Source organism: Cavia porcellus, unplaced genomic scaffold (genome assembly GCF_034190915.1).
Source record: "Cavia porcellus strain 051 isolate PalLab524CR breed Dunkin Hartley unplaced genomic scaffold, mCavPor4.1 scaffold_7, whole genome shotgun sequence".
Classification (NCBI taxonomy): Eukaryota; Metazoa; Chordata; class Mammalia; order Rodentia; family Caviidae; genus Cavia; species Cavia porcellus.
In genome coordinates, this window is record NW_026947490.1 from 25,509,028 (window position 1) to 25,527,069 (window position 18,042).

Below are 18,042 nucleotides of genomic sequence, written 5' to 3' on the forward strand. Positions count from 1 at the left end.
AGCAATAACAAATTCTGGAGGGATGAGGGAGAAGGTAATCCGTTTTCCACTATCACAGGAAATGCAGAGTGGTGCAACCTTTTGGAAATTCATCAAAAAGCTAAGATTAGATATCCCTTTCAACTTCACTATTCCCATTCTAGTTATCTTTCTCAAAATAGTAAACACATCATAATACAGTGATACTTGTGCACCCATATTTATGTCAGCACAGATTGTAATAGCCAGATGTTGAAAACATCCTAGATGGCCATCAATGTAGAAATAGATAGAAAAGTTGGAGTACAATGACGTAACACTCAGCCATACAAAATGATAGATTTTATGCTTTTATAGATATATGGTTGCAATTTGAGAACATATTAGTGAAATAAATGACTCATTTAAATACTTCATTAATGTGAGAAGCAAAAAGAAAAAGCATATATATGTGTATATATATGCATAAGGCTATAAAAATATTTAAGATATTAATGCTACGGATTCTTCTGGTTTCAATGAATAGAAAGCTTTGTGCTGGTATTATTGTGACAAATAAAATGCAGATGCCTTGTTCTCAGGGTGAATGATTTGTGGAATACATATCTGAGCAATGTAAATACCAATGTAGCCCTCTGATTGACAAGGTTGAACCATTGTTATAATTTTGTTTCTTAGCCTTTTCTTTCTTTTTATCCTTGAAATCAAATGGATTTGTTAAAACAAACCAAAAGCAACAAAAAAAGTGAAACAACAAAAAAATACATGGTGCTGGGAAAATTGGATAATTGATGCAGAAGATTGAAACTAGATTTGTATCTCCCTCTGTGAACCAAATTATTTTTACCTTTCCGGAGCAACTTTATATTCCTTATACTCTATTACATTCTGCCAACAGTGCAGAGCAATTCCTTTATCTCACCTAACTCTCCAGCCTTTCTTATTATTGGATTTCTTGATGATATCATTATTCTTGGAGTACTAGAGAACTTCAGATTGTTTTAACATGCATTGCTCTAATTGTCCTAGACGTTTAAGTTATTTTAAATATATATTGTCAATTTGGGCTGTTTTTCAAAGGGTCAACTCTTCCCGTTGTTCTTTTTTGATGTGATCTTTTTGAGGAGATGTAAAAATTTTTAGTTCTTTATATAACTTAGATATGAGTACTCTGAGTACTTATGAGACAAATAAGTTTAAATATTGCATGTTTTAACTCATATGAAAAATCCAAAGCATGGCTAACCTAAGGAAGAAAATAAGAGACAGATCTTTGAAATAGCAAAGAGGACCAAGAGACGGAATGATAGGGGAGGGAGAGAAGAGAAAGAATTCAAAGGAATTGAGAGCATTGTGTCAGGTAGTAACTCCTCATGATGAGTGTAATCATTATGTACTCTAAATATACACTGAAAAATTAAACACTCACAACTGCATTAATTAAAAACTTTAAGTAAAATTCCCAATATTTTCTTGTGACCAACTAGGTTAACTAATTTTGATTCCTCATGCAGAAAAAGTATAATTAGATTTATTAATATTTTTATTGATTTTATTTTATGTTTTTCTCATAAAACTTTGCAATCTTGCATCGCTCAGGAGACTGAACAGAAGAATCATGGTTAGTTCAAGACCAATACTGGCTACAAAGTGAGTTCAAAGCCACCATGTAATTCATAACAAAATCCTGCTTCAAAAAGACAAAAAAAGTTAGTAATGATCACATCCTAGCATTCTACAGAAACATGACTTTTAAAAAAATTACTCACTCAATGTTTTAAAATTATAGCCTTCATACATAAGGTGAAAAAGATGTAATACCAACACAAATGTTAACGCTCTCATAAAATAACTACCTGTGGTGGTCCAAGGCTATAATCTGAAAACTCTCAACATTAAGATAGGAAGATTGCTACCTCTTTGTTATCAGGCTCAGCTACAATGGTCAGTTTAAAGCCAATCTTATCTACCTAGAAAGACCCTGTCTCAAAAAAAATATTAATATAATTGAAAAGATAAAATATAGACTTGTCTTCAATCTCATTTTACATTTTAAAGTGCTTTAATGTGCAGAAAAATGATAATGATGATAATAATGGATTAGCATTGCCTCATTAAGACTGGTGTCATCAATCTTTTGGATGTTCAGTAATCAAGGCATGGGAAACCTAAGAAACAGTGAAGAGCTAAGAGGACAGTCAGGATGTCAGCCTTTGTCTCCAAATTCAGCCAGTACACAGCAAATGATGGCATTCCTTTAAGAGATACTTCATCTGTGGTGAATCATCTGATGGTGCAAGCAGGAAAATTGTTAGACTCAAGGAGATAGATGGCATATACTCAGCCAAAAGGTGGGTCACTAAAGCAGACAATGCCCCAATGGTTTCCATGAAAAGTGTATAGTGAAACTAAACACTGATGATTCCTTGCACAGATAACAATAGGTAAAGGCAAGAACAGAAGAAGAAAGCAGGCCCTCAAAGCCCTCAGAAATAACCCCCTGAGAACTCCCTGAGAACTATGTTTGCTTTACAAACATAGATTTATTTGTACTAACATGGATATTATTTTAACAGAATCTTAAATACCCAATAAAATGTAGAATCCAAAATATAGTACCTCATGGATGTATAAAAACAGAGTGCTAAGCTAGAGGTTGTGACACACTCCTGGCATTCCCAGTGCTGTGGAGGTGAAGCAGGACAATCACTGTAAGCTCCTGACCAGCCTAGGCTACAAAGTGAGCCCAACTCAACCCTGAAATGCATACCAAGATCCTGTCTTAAAAACATCCTCCAAAACAATAATAAAAATAACAACAAACAAAGACTAAAACTACATCACAAAAGGGGCTCCAAATATGACACCAGCCATTACTGGCAGTCTCTAGTCACAACTTCAAAATCTTAACCTACATCCACAAGAAGTTCAGGTTACCAGTTCTAGTAGCTCTTCAAAAAATGTGTTTTAAACCCTTTGCTGGTGGAGTAATTTATGATATTTTGATGTACATTGAAGTATGCAAAGATTTGGTAACTTACATAGACTCAGCACAGAATAAAAATAGTCTTGCTTATGAACATTATAAGTTTTGCAATGAAAACTAACTCTGTGTTGTCTGCTTCATGTTTTATATATTTCTATTATTTAAATTCAGTTACAACAAAGGTGTTCATCCCTAAAAGGTACAAGTTACAGTATAAGTTCTGAGGCCTATTTTAGAGTTCTGATGACCCAGTGGCCACCAAGAAGTGGAATACATGTAGTATTTCCTGGAAACAACTTCATTTCAAATTTAAACATGTTATATTTATTATTATATAACTAAGTAAATTTTTATATGCTCTTAAAATGTACCTGTTTGTTGACTAAACACCAGAAGATAACTAAAGATTAATGTTAGTTATGAAAGGATTATTCCAATATGCCCAATAACATCTAATTTCTGTATTATGGGGGCAACAGTTCACCATAATTCTATTTTAAGTTTTTACCCTTGATTTTTAAATATTTTTATAAACTTGTATTTCCAGATTTCTCCAGCTCTACCTGATCCTCTAGTGTCCTATTTTCCAAACAATATATATATATATATATATATATATATATATATATATATATCTTCCTGATAACTGTAACTTATAAATTGTACACTACATGCCTTATATTTAGAAATGATGTTCATGTCCATCTCTCTCTAAGCTTGAATGACTTGCTGATGGCCCAATTCCCCCAAAATGAAGTAAGTATTAAAGAATTATGCCTCTTTAACAATAAACTGACTTTGCATGAGTCAGGAGAAGATTTTCAATTAATGAAGTAAGTATCAAAGAATTATGCCTCTTTAACAATAAACTGACTTTGCATGAGTCAGGAGAAGATTTTCAATTCCTGGCTGAAAAGACTCTATGAAAACTAAAGCCCAAAGTGCCCAGAAGAAGAGGGACTCTCATCCATAACCTAGCTTAAAAAATAAAGTATCATAGATGCAGGGAGAAAATAAATTAGTATTAAAAATGGGTATATAGAAAAGAGAATAATCATGACTTTAATATAGTATTTAAAGAAAACCACAGGGTAAGGACACAGAAATGGCTGAAAGTTCCAATACCTGTTCCATTCTGCAAATTCCTTAAGAATATAAAGAAACATTAATCCTCAAAATCAGAGGCCACGCTTTTCATTGGTACATGGCTTTTCAACAAAGACACCTTCAACCTCAATGAAGTGGCACACTTGACAGAGTTATAAATCTCTAAAATTCAAATGCAGGAAAATGGCTCACATCCTACTCTACGCCAAAATAGCCTGATGACAGTAGCTGTACACATCTGAGATCATCAATATATTGGATTCTCCCAGACCACATATGAATTGCAGCCCCAGAGCATATCGAGCTCTCTCTTGAGCACCCACACTCTATTCTTCCTGAGTATGTAGTGTATTGCCTAGTAAATTATTTTTTGATTTTTAGCTACATGTTTTGAAAATTGTCTTTTTGTCCTAGAAGTCAAGACACCTATAACTGCCTCAATTGAACATATGAATCAAGGTCCTGACCTCCCCTTTTGGTGACTTCCTTGGTCTCATGTAAGAGTACTGATGGATGTACACCTCTGTCTCAATCCTAGGAATATATAGCCTTATTAATCACAGCAGATACAATCTAGTGTAGATGTAGACCTATGCATATAATGTTTTTTTTTTTCAGTTCCTGGGATGGAACTCATGGCCTCCCAATTGCCAGGCAGGTGCTTATGCTGCTGAGCTAAATCCCCAGCACGCATATGATGTTTTAATAATTATTCTCTCTGTTTTTGAGATAGTGTCTCTCTACATAGTTCAGGCTGATCTTGAACTCCCCATGTAGTTCTCTGTACAATTCAGGCTGATCGTGAAATTCCTATATAGTCCTAGCTGGCCTTGAACTGGAAGCAATCCTCCTGCTTCAGCCTCCTGAGTGCAGAAATAACGAACATGTTCCACTACTCCTGGCTGTGTCTTTATATAACTTTTCTTTTCATTTCATTTCTTTTCTTCTTTTCTATTGTTTTTGTTTTGGAGTGCTGTGTGGAGTGTGAGTACTGTGCATGAGAGTGTGGTCATAAAATACAGCTGTGCTGTGGTGAGGAAGGACCCTTGGACTTGCAGGCTGCTGAACTAAAGTGCCTGGATGGATTCAGTGAAGTGGGTGAAAGACCTTGAGTTCTTAAATTCCTACATTGCATGGCAACTCACCATTTCCTTGCAGGAACCATTCCATATATTGTTGCAGCGTCTCTGGCTTCTCAGTAACATTCATTTTACTCAGGAAAAAATAACCAGACACAAGAGCATCTCTGGGATTCCTAATACAATAAATCACCTTAAATTTAAAAATTGAGAAAGTAAACAATTAGTAGAGTTCATTCCTACATGGTTTGATCTTTACCTAGGAAATTTGTACAAAATGCCTATTAAATATCATGGATTATATCAAATAATTTGTGACAGCACTCAGTAATCAAATACAGATTTTTAAAATTTTATTAGCTGGCTCTCTGATATAAGTGTAATAAATGAGGAGGATTGCATACATGTTCCTTCTGAGTTGTCTGTCTACTCATGTGGGGAATATACTGAGAGGTTATAACTAGTAAATTTTGTGAGAAATCTTAGATTTGTAAAAATTTTGCCAAAAAGGAAAATCAATGAAAATTCTACTATGTTCATAGGCACATATAAATGTACAGTTTTTCACATAAAAAAGCCAGAAATCAGTTTCAAAGACTTTATTTTGATTAAAGAAGCCACATTTCTCAATTCTAAGAGGATAAGCTTAATTAGGTGAATTTCAAGAGCAAACAAAATGATTCTTAGTTTTAAGCCAGGAGAGTAATTACCTCTCTGGCCACTCATTGACTTGGACATGTTTTGGAAGAAACTGCTGTGTTCCAAAAATATTCTCAATATTAATCTGGGTGATATTTTGTCCATTGCATAGTTTCACAAATATTCATGAGACTGGTAATTAAGATTAGAATGTGTTCACACAAAAATAACCCCACACACACCAAAAAAAGAAAAAAGATAACTTGGCATTTCATAATCTTGTTTTCTTTGGGTCTTTATCCCATGATTTTGACACCATCTCTCTTTAGTCTTAAATGTCTCAGCCTCAGATTAACCAATTCCTTAAGATCTCATTTCAATTGGGTGTAATAACATCACTATGCAACACAAACGTGATATTTGCTAAAGATGGCATTAGTTTCTAGGTTACTCATTGTGATTTAACTAAAAATTTTGGAACCGCAGAAAGAAAGCCTGGAAGAGAAAGTATTTCTAAAAAAGAGACATGGGATGCTAGAATCTGGATCTGCCCGCTCCCTTCAAGTGACAATCTGCTAGCCACTTGGCTACTTTGAGATGGCTTATCTCAGCAGACAGCTATGTGCAGTAATACACAGCAGTTAGAAAACCCAATGTTGATGGCAGCTCAGTCACTTGGCCATAGGCGAGTGTGTGAAACTACTGCTTCACAGAAGGACAACTCTGATGTCGAAGTTTCCACATACAAAGATGGAGGGGTTGCAGATTTCAAGAGTCAGGAGAGACCATGGGAAAAACATGGGAAAAACAGGACTAACTAGGTAGACATCTGGCTCAGGAGGATGCAAAATGGCTGCAGGCTGAGCACAGGAGTCGGCTCTGGTTGAATACATTTGGTCGTGGTTGTTGGGATTGGTGTCTCTAATCACATGAATTTTAAGAGGGCATGTGGACAGAAATAAAACACAGGCAGGCTGATAAGCTTTGAGTTTTGCAACATATATAAGTGGCCTTGCTTGGGCAAAACAGAAAATTTTGGGAACAGGATGTTACGAAACTGTGCTTTGAGGGACAAAATTTATTGCTTTATTTTTCTTTAAAGAAATAACAACTACTGTAGGGAGGGAGAAGTTTCAGAAAACTTATTTTTCTAGTTAAGTCCTACTTTAGATCTAGTGATTAATATTGGCCAATTACATTACAATGTAGCAAAAGAATGGGTGAAATACATCTCATAGTCATAAATCCTGTCTCTCCTGAAAATATGGGCTTCTAAGACAGTGGATATATATATATATATATATATATATATATATATATATATATGCCGAATGGTCCGTATACTTTTATTCACATATGGACTAAATGGTAGACACTGCACAACCAGCTAATTCAGGACATTATTACATCCCATCAAGATCCACATTGTGAGAATTCATTTCAGCTAAAACATCATGGATATTTAGGCACATAGCAGTTTAAAAGGATTCTTTTGGCAAACGGACTGTGCATTGTTAAGCTGCTGAACACAGGAATCTCTGATCAGGCTGGAAAAGGGTATAGGCACAGTGTTCTGAGGTCAGGTGGATCACAACTGAGTTATCCAAGATCACGGGCTGCTTATTCCCCTATTAAGAACAATAGAGCCACCAACCTCATAGATCAAAAAGTCCAATGAATTGGCACAGTTTACTACTGGTAAAAGTTTTTGAAGTGACTTCCAAGATCCAACTCACTTTCTGAGTTTGCCTCAGAATCCCCTTCCTTTAAATTGAAATATAAACAAATTTAGGACACCCAGAGAAGTTCTGCGTCTCAACCACGAGATAATACAGGATTCAGTTATAAGGTTTTTGCCTCCTGGAAATGAAAGATCAAATCATTTTTCTCTTTCATTTAAGCCATTCACCTGGGGCCAGGCCAAGACCTTGACTGACTGAACAAGAATTTCTAAATCGATGTTCACTGACCTTGGCTTTGGAACTGAAGAAGGACTTGGGAAAAAGATGGAGGGGCAGGTGGGATGTGTAGACTCGTGGGTCCTTCTGACCCTTCACTAATTCATAACCTCCTGTAGACTCTATCCAAGGTGAACGCTTCCAGTTGAGCACTGATTGAACCCACTTGGGATCCCCCTTGGAAAGAATCAGGGAGACAATCTCATTTAACCAGTTGGTTCCTGAAAAAAGAAGGAATAATGATTGTCAGTGATATCAACATGAGTTTTATAAATTGCCCTAAAATATGCACAATATAGATGTAAACTTGCAGCAATTTTTAAGCATAATTTACAGTTCTTTCAAGTAATGGTTATCATACTCCATTTAGTGCTCAATGTCCCAAATAATCTGTCTAAGAAAAATAAATATTTCTACTCATAAAATACTAGTCCCCAGTGACTCCATGCACTCTATGGCAACCAATATTGCCCATTATGTCCATGAATTTGAGTAGTGCCAGTATTTCACATAAGTGAAAATGTAACAGTTTTCCTTTCATGATGGGCTTATTTCATTTAGCTTAATGAGCTCTATTCATCTATGTTGGGTCATGTTTCCGAATTTCATTTCTGAGTGCATGATATTCTGTGGTATACATTTAGCATTCAACTTATGCATTCATCTGACAATGGATATTTGAATATCTACCAGTTTTCAGAAAATAAGTATTTAAATGTCTTTAACTAGAACTTTAATAGTTCTTTAACTATTTACTAAAGCCCATTTACTAAACTCCCACTGTCTTTACTCTTTGAGTGTTATGAAAATTCCAATGTCATCCTTTACCACATTGACCCCCATAAAATTATTCAAATTTGAGAATCTGCATTAGTATTTCCCTGTTACATTTCTGGTCCTTCTTTATTCTCACCTCCCTGTGTAATATTTGAGATGCAACCTTTTCTCTTAATGCAAATGCAGTAAGGCACTATTCCTTGCTTCTCAAAGCACTGTGTGGTTTCTAGAATATTGTGAGCTTTCTATTCATCTGTAAAATTACTGAAACCCAAATCATAGATTTTCATAGGATAGGCTCATGATCCCATCTCCTTACCTGATTTGGGATACGTCACTGTTATTGTATCTTCATCCTTCACCAAAAACTTGTCCCGTACTTCCCTTAATATTTCAGGACTGTAGCATACCATAGGGAATCTTATCCCTTCAAACCACGGAGTGTTATCTGACATGGTGGTGAGTTCTTTGTGCCTTGTTTTAGTGTTCCAACTGTGGCAAGTGACAAGAGGTATTTATAGATCATAGCTAACCTTCCTTATCTTATTAAAAAATTTCCTGGTAAATAATCACAAATAAATCTGTATCTCCTGATCACAAGGTTTTCTGTATTGAGCAATTGTTTGATTATTCTGAGCTTAGTATTGTTTCAGTTGTAGTTCAGATCAACAACTAGATTTTCAAAACAAGTAAAATTATATAGAAATATATACAGTAAACTTCACTTGGTTCAATGTGTTTAAATGTATATATAAAAAGAACAAATCAGCTGTGTGATTCAGGCTTGTAATACTAGCACTTTGGAGACTTGAGGCAGGAGCATCCCTAACAGTTCACGACTAGTCAGTACTAATCCGTGAGGTACTGTCTCATAAAAGTGAAAAAAAATTTTGCATCTGTAACTTCAGCTTAGCAGCACAGTACCCATGAAGCAGGAGTCCCTGATTTCTATTCGTAGTGCAGTGTGGGGGAGACTGGGCATGGTGCTGCCCAAATGTAATCCCAAAAATTGGGGGAATGAGCCAGAAAGATCCCTGTGATCTGAAAGCCAGAATAAACTGAAGAGTTAGACCCTGTCTCAAAAGCATAAAAACCAACAAAGGACAAACAAAAAAGCGAAGAAAATCATGGAAGAATTTCAGTGGCAAACACTCGCTATGACTCAGGAGGCTGATGCAGACAATATTGCCGTTGTCATTGACTGGATAAATGAATGTGCTTCTTTCATTCTTCTTAGAGCTACATGTGACTCCAATGGAGCTTTGTTAATGCAAACGTTTTGCACAGTACCTGTTGCCACATTCTCTTCACTGAAGGAAGGGGAGTGCCTTGCTCCATTTTCTGCATAGCCTAGTGCCTTGTTTGGTCTGCAGAACACATTACAGTCATGTGCTGCACCAAAGAGGATCACAGACATTGCCTCTCTCTCAGGTATGTTATTATTCTGTTTTCTTATCCACTTCAGGAAAATTTACCATGACTGTCTCTTCATTATTCACTAATGACTCATGCAATTCTTTCATAATTACACACATTTCAGCCTTGAAAGTAAAAGGCATCTTTTCAAATCACAAGCATCACATGACAGGAGAATGAGATCTGTGTTCCTGGTGTTAGTTCCAGCCACATTTACCACTGATAGCTCTGGACGGCACTGGAAGATCAGTTTTTTTTTGCATTAAAGACCAAATAATCACAAACTTACCTTGCAGTTCAGGGAAGTGCTCACAAAAAGAGAAAGACATTGCAGTACGTGGACCAAATTTTAGTTGTATTGAGCCTTCATGAAGTCGATAAGAATAAGTTTTGGAAAGGATCAGGTTTCGTGTATAGGTGTGAGAAATAAATACTCATTAATAAGTGCAAGGATAAAGAAATATCAGCATATTTAACATTTTAAAAACATTTTGATTTTTAATGGCCTGAAATACATCGAATAACTCTAAAGAGAGCACAAGGAAATTCCATCCATCACTCTTTGTTCCGGTTTCCTTAATTTCCCCTCATGTACTTTTGGATTCGCTATCCCATCCAGAAGAGCATATCACTCAATCACTACTGACCGTAAATTCAAGGCCTCCCCTTGGCTTTGATGGTGACTGCGACTGTTTTTGTTGTGTTTTCTTTTCTTTTTGATGGCCTTGACATTTTACTGGGATGCAATTTATGGGTTTTTTATGATTTTTTATATTGAAATTGTGGGTTTTTTTTTATCATTACCTGGGTTTATGGTTGTTGGAGAGAAAGGCCACGAACGAGGGAGGTAAAGTGCAACTGAAAGTTGAGTCCAGATAAGGATATTGTAAATAGTGTGACATCTACTGAGCATCCTCAAATGCCTAAGCATAAGTCAGTAATGGTCCTCAGCTACCAGGAAACCTTGCAGCAACCTGATTGGTGGGTGTTTATGAAGTGTCAGTGTCTGTGTTCAGTGTTGTAGCTTTAAAAATGTAGGGAAAAAGATATTTTGAGGGGTGGGTTAAGGTTTAGCTCAGTGGTAAATTGTGTTCATATTTGGATGAGACTTCTATTCCATTTCAACAGGCAGATACACAAAAGGTTTGTTGCTGAAGCCCATTAATCATCAAGGAAATATAAATTAAGATAAAATGAGATATTTATAATTCAAAAGTTATAAAGCATTACTGAAGATTCAAAGACATAAAAATACAAGAGGTTGTCAAAGCAAGTGTAAATTTTTGTTTTTTTATCCTTTCATTATATTTGCACTAGAAGGTGTTCTACCACTGAACTTTATATTTACTGATTTTTACTTTTGCTTTTGTAATAACGTCTTACTTATTTGGCCACATTGAACTTGAACTTGTGTTTCATCTACTTTAAAGAACCTCTAAGTTTAGGATTGTGTTGTAATTTATATGTAGGCATCTCCTTCAAGCCCGGTGAGATCATAGATGTGTGTTTGGGAGGTGACTAAATAAGGGGGCTGATAGCTGACTTTCTCCCAGGAAGTGAGTTCTTCTCAGCAGATACAGGTTCCCGATGGCATGGTGAGGAGTGTTTATCTCTCTCTCCAGTTATCTCTGCAACCTGAGCACCATCCCACAAACTGCTGGCCCTCTATCAAGCCCTTCTGCCACTCCGTCATTCTCCTTTGTAGCCAAGTTACCACGGACTGCAACATCTACAAAGTTTGAGCCAAAATACAATTCTTCTCCCAGGAGTTGTGCGTGTCCAGTATTTTTTCTCAGTGAGGAGATAGTGACAAAGACAGAATGTCTCACCTTACTGGGCTTATGTCTTGTCGATGAGTTTCAGTATCATTAAGAAATTATTGGAGACTGAATCCAGTGTGGGAAGAAACTGGAACGCAGCAAATGGCCCTTTTCTCTCAAATATTTTGTCTCTCCAAGTTGTCTTTTCCTTTTCTTTTTTATTCTTACCCATTTTTGCTTACTTGTTTTATTTTCTTTCTTTGTCTTTTTCTTTCCATTTCTCTTTTCTAAATGATGTCAAAGAAATCAGTCACAGAAAATTAATTCAATTCACCAAACATAGAATCCTAGAACAACTAATTCTGTGAATATGCCATTTCTTTTTCTCTACCACGTTCTCCACTTTCCCAAACTGTGGATGACCACACTTTGTCTGCCAACTTTGCAACAATGTTCATTAGTGAGATTGGCCTATAATTCTCCTTTTTGATTGGGTCTTTCTCTGGTTTTGGTGTCAGAGTAATACTAACCTCCAGTTATGTTTTAGAGAGGATTGCTTCAGTTCACATTTTATTGAACAGTTTAAAGAGTATTGGCATCAATTATTCTCTTAATTTTTGTAGAATTTATCAATGAATCTATCAGGACTTGAGCTTTTATTGGTTGATAAGTTTTTAATTACATTTTCAATTTCAGTAGCTGCTATTGCATTATTCAAAATTGGTATATCTTCTTGGAGAAAGCTTTGGTGGTTCATATGTTTCTAGAAATTTTTTCATTTACTCTGTGTTTTCTGTTGCATCTGAATAGAAACCTTCAATATAGATATTCATGATCTTTTGAATTTCCATGGGATCTGAGGTAATTTTCCCTTTTCAGTCTTTATTGCATGAATTTTGGTTTGTTTTTTCTTATATAAGGTTTTCTAAAGGTTTATCAATTTTGTTTATTCTCTCAAAAATCCAGCTTTTTATTCATTATGCCTTGTATATTATTTTTAGTTTAATTGCTCTTATTTCTGCTCTAATCTTAACAATTTCTCTTCTATGGGGCTGGGGATTTAGCTTAGTGGCATAAGCACCTGCCTTGCAAGCAGGTGGTCATGAGTTCGATCCCTGGTACCGATAAAAAGAAAAAAAAAAAAAGAAAGAAAGAAAAAACAATTTCTCTTCTATGAACTGTGAGCTTAACTTGCTCTCCTTTTTTCTAGAAGCTTCATGAAGCATTAGGTTGTTCATTTGTGCTCATTCTGTTTTCTTGAAATGACAATTTATTGCTATACATTTCCCTCTTAAAACCACTTGCATTGCATCCCAGTTTACCGTATGTAATTTCTACATTTTTGTTGAACTGTAGGTATGGTTTTATTATTTAATTTCATTTGCAGTCCAATGGTTATTCAGAAGGTTGTTTTTTAAGTTCCATATATTTATGCAGGTTTGGAAATTCGTTTTTTTTTTAATTTATTTTTTTATTTAAGAGGAAAAAGAGAAAAACACAAAACAAACCAAAGCGGCGTAAGGGTACACGCAATACAGAACTACAAAACAAAACAAAACAAAACAAAACAAAACAAAACAAAAAACCATAACAGTAAGAAATTACCTGCTAGTAGATTACACACTATTTTCTTGAAAATAGTTCCTCAAATCACAGTATCAAAGAACACAAGGTGGACATTCAAACAGGGAGACTGCAAACAGCTGTGTTCAATGTTCCAAGGTTTGGAAATTCTTTTGCCTTTATTTTCAAATTTCAGTGCACTATGATCAAATATTATGCATGGGATGATTTCAATGTCTTTACAGTTACTTAAAAATGTTTTACAAGATAGTATAAGGTCTAATTTGGAGAATGCCCCATGTGCAGCTGACAAGAATGTGTATTCTGCTATGGGTGGTGGAACACTTTGTAAGCATCTACTAACTACAATTGCTCACAGGTATTATTTAGTTCTGTTATTTCTTTGTTGACTTTTTGTCTAGTTGATCTATCTCTTTGTGACAATGAGGTATTAATGTAACCGATTGTAATTGTGTTCTTGTGTATTTGGTTTTTCATGGCCATGAGTATTTCTTACATTGTTGGGGGCTCTGGTATTTGCGGTAATTGTATTTGTAACTGTTAGCTCTTCCTCTTGAATTTTTCCACTAACAACCATGTAGTGATCTTCTTTATTTCATTAAATCACTTTAGGTTTGAAGTTCACATTGTTTACCAATAGAATAGTTATCCATGATTTTTCTGGGTTCCTATTTCATGGAATACTGTTTTCCAACCTTTAACTTTTTTTTTTTGTCTTTTTCGTTTTTATCCGTACCAGGGATCAAACTCACGACTGCCTGCTTGCAAGGCAGGCACTTATGCCGCTGAGCTAAATCCCCAGCCCTCCAACCTTTGACTTTTAATCTATGACTTTGCTTTAGGGTCTGATGTGCTTCTTGTATATAGCATATTGTGTGATCATGATGCTTTAACCATTCTGTCTAACTATTTCTTATGACAGTTGAATTGAGGCCAGTGACATTTATAGATATGACTGAAATGTACTGAACCGGCTTTGTCATTTTATGTTCCAGTTGTTTGCATTCTCCTTTCCCCCTTGTTTAATTGCTTGTCCTACCTGGTGGTTTCTTTCTGTTGTTGTTCTGGGATTGTTGTCATTTTTATCTCTGTTTAGTATATCTTTCAATACTCTTTCTGAGGTTGCTTTGGTTGACATGAATTTCTTCAGTTGTTGTTTGCCATGGAACTATCTTATTTCTCCATTAAATTCGAATGAAAATTTTTCTGAGTTCATCATTCTGGGTTGAAAGCTGTTTTCTTTCGGGGCTTGCAATACGTCACTCCAAGTTCATTTTGACTTGAAGGTTTGTGCTGAAAAGTCTGCTGTGATTTTTAATGGGTTTTCCTTGATAGCTGAGTTGTGTCTTTTCTCTAACAGCTTTTAGTATTCTGTTTTTATGCTGTATGTAAGATCTTAATTATTTTGGGTCTGAGTGTAAAATTTTGTTGGTTGTGACTTTTGGGTTTTCTATACACCTCGCTAATCTGCATATGAGATATTTTCCCATATTTGGGAACTTCTCTGCTATTACGTCTGTGAATATGTTAGTTATGGTATTTGCACTGACTCCTGTGTCTTTCATGATGTCTATTAGTCTTATATTATTTCTCGTGGCATCATTTTGAAGCTGATGTTGTCATTTAATGCTGCTTTGCTATTTTCAAAAGTCTATCCTGTCGTGATCACTAATTGTGATTCTCTACCGAAGGTCTGAAATTTTATCCTTAGTCTCATCTAGATGGTTTTGCCAGGTTTCAATAGAATTTTTTGTTTCTTGAATGTCTCTTTGAGTTCTTTTCATGAATTCTGCTTGTTTTGTATATTGTTTATTCAAGATTTCAATCATTTTCCTATGATCCTGTACTTTTTTATCTATTTCTTCTTTAGCTGTGCTCAGCAACTCCTTTACTAAGGTTCTTATTTCTGTTTTTAAATGAGAGAGTACTTCTATTATGATTTTCTCTATAGCTTCATAGAGTTTTTTTTATTTCTCTTGCTGTCTTTTCAGAGATTTCTGGTGTGATACTATTTAAAACCTTTATTTCAATATCTCCTATAATTGTTCCTCATGGAGTAGATGTTTGAAATTGCATTTTTCTTATTCATTTTGCTTTTTTCCCCTTTTGGGTTAGTATTTGGTTCTTCTATCCCACTAGTATCAACTGTTGGTAGTGTGTATCTTGGGTTCCTAATGTAAGATTGATGTTTGTCCATTGCTGCTTTGCATAATGAAGAGGTGGGTCAGTCATGTAACTTCTCCCTGCAGGGCCTGTTGGGGGGAGTCCTATGTTATTCCTAGGCTGAGAAGCCTAGGAGCACTGATGGAAATTACCTGGTACTTCCTGATATTATTATCTCTTCAGCTTGTTCAGAGTCACCTGTTCTCCCTGTTTATAGTGTTTGTCTCACCTGGTACCCTACTGTGTCTCTGGTTATCTCACAGACCCCCTTAGTTTTCTCCAGGTTGGGGGAGGCCTTATTGGCATCCTACTCAACCTACCTGATTTTCTCTGTGTGGAGGAAGGACTCACCCAACCCCGTGCCAAGCTTGTCTATGGCCTTCTAGAGGTGGCTTCATTATTGCTCTTGATTACCCAATGATGGGGGCAAACTGTTCCTATTTTAGAGGCAAACTCACCTCACTGATGGAAGCCTGCTGAGTTCTTCTTACTGAGTCTCCCCTCAGTACTGCATGGTTAATCCACTGCACTTCAGGGTTCTAGGGGAATGTGTGGGAGCTGGAGTTTCACCAGCAATACTATGTCCAGGTGAGAGTGTCCCTGAAGGCAGCAGTGGGACTGCAGTGATGTGTGTCATGGGCTGTATATCCTATGTCCTGAGGTGTGTGCCCAGGACTGCAGGGACATGGAAAGGGCCCAGTGTTGGCATCAGTTGCCCATGAATTTGGCAGGAATTCATGGGTCCTGCAAGGTGATCTGCCCAGAAGTCAGGAGTCGCCAGAATGGCCTGAATCTAGTCTGGCCGCATGTGTGCCTCTGGATGCAGTTCCCAGGGCAGGCAAGGTGGTTTGCTAGGATGGCAAGAGTCATATCTGATGCATGTTGCTCGCTGGAGTTCCTGTGTCCCATGAGGTGATCTTCTGGGACAGCAGGATTTGGGGGAGAGACAAGGTCTAGTAAGGCCCCTTGTGCACCACTGCCTGGAGTTCCTGGGTCCCTTGAGGTTGTCTGTGGGGACAGCAGGAATCATGGGAGGTCTGGGTTATATCCTGGACCTGTACACCCTGCTGGATGGAATTCCCATGTCCCACAAGGTCATCAACAACTCTGGTTTTTTTTTTTTTTTTTTTTTGTCTTTCTGAGACAGGGTCTTGCTGTGCAGTTCAGGCTAGCCCTGAGCTCACTAGCCTAGGCTGGTCTCAAACTCGCAAGTGTCTTCCTGCCTTAGCCTCCCGACTGCTTGGGATTACAGGCGTGAGCCACCATGCCTGGCTTGACAAAACTGTTCTTAAGCAACTAACCATTAAAACACTCAGTCACAAAATATTGTGTAATTTTTCACGAATTACATTAAAAATGCTTTTCTATCAGCTGCAGAATATCTCAATGGACAGTCAAATTAACATGACTTCCTTCATTTCTAACTATGTGTTATTGTGGTCGATCAATTAATGCTTCAGAAATCAAAATTCATATCTTTGTTATTGAGATGCTGTGATAGTGTTAAGAAGACTACAACTAAAGTTTTTTTTTCTATAAAGAAATGCATAAATTTCCTTCTGCAGGAAGTGGAACAAAATCTAAAGAGCAACAGATAGCAATATGATGATTCTTTTTGAAACGCTGGTTTCTTTGGCTTTAAAACACAATTCTGATGATCAATAAATAATGTTGGGCCTTTCTGGGAAAAAACAGGGCACAAGAACCTATTTAATAGATAAACAAACAATTACTGAAAACATTAAAACTATTAAATAATTTTCTAAGATAGTGTTCACAAAATTAAAAATCAATGCTCTTTTATGTGAAGACTGTTTTTCTTCCATAGCATAGGAGACCTCTGTATACACGGTGGGCCAATATGTGAACCATTCTACACAACAGTGCACTTGACAGGAATGGGTTTCAGATATAGTGTCTAAAGTTCTTACAAGGTAATGACCCCTTAAATCCAGAAGACGTTTAATTTCCTGTTGCCAATTGTTGGTTTAAACTCAAAATGATTCAGTCATTTTGCCAGAAGTTCTTTTCATGACATGGAAAGAGAAAAAGTGTGCTTTCATGAGAATTTTGGCATAAGCACAAGAGCTCACAGTTCATAATCCCCAGGTACCCTCATCCATACTAGTGAGAACTGCTCTGACAGGAAACCAAATAAAAAGCTTCAGCACATTTTAGGAAGAAACTCTCAACATGTGATTTCAAAGCTAAGATAAACAGAAGGTTCTTTCCATTTCAAGTCTCTGATACTTACGTGCAAAAAACGTGCACAAATTAACATGTGTTATCACCGGTAGTATATTTGCACTGTAAGGTAAAATATGCTTAAGTTTCCTTTCAGCATGATCCACTAAACAAATGTAAGCACTCTAGACAGTAGAAGCTTGTTCAGTTCAGAAATATAACTTGCTTCATGTCAGTGTCTGCTTTAACTGTTAACACTATGCTAAGGGTTAATTGAGTTTCAATTGATTTCCAGAAACTGCAAACCATAGTTACATAATATCAACATGTCAAATTCATCAGTCTCGAGAAGACTCATAAAACACACAAGATGTTTTTAGGCAGGTCAATGAAGGATCTAAGAGTTGGGC

The 18,042-nt window shown here is 36.3% G+C and overlaps 1 protein-coding gene across 1 annotated transcript in view; it reads right to left on the bottom strand.

Annotated features, from left to right (window-relative positions):
* Positions 1-9,015, bottom strand: part of Std1 (3 alpha-hydroxysteroid sulfotransferase) — a 28,535-nt gene extending 19,520 nt beyond the window's left edge. Inside the window, 3 exon segments of the mRNA NM_001172893.1 lie at positions 5,218-5,344; positions 7,761-7,969; positions 8,845-9,015. Of these exon segments, the coding sequence (NP_001166364.1) occupies positions 5,218-5,344; positions 7,761-7,969; positions 8,845-8,980 (472 nt within the window). The 5' untranslated portion in view covers positions 8,981-9,015.
* Between the last annotated feature and the right edge of the window lie 9,027 nt (positions 9,016-18,042).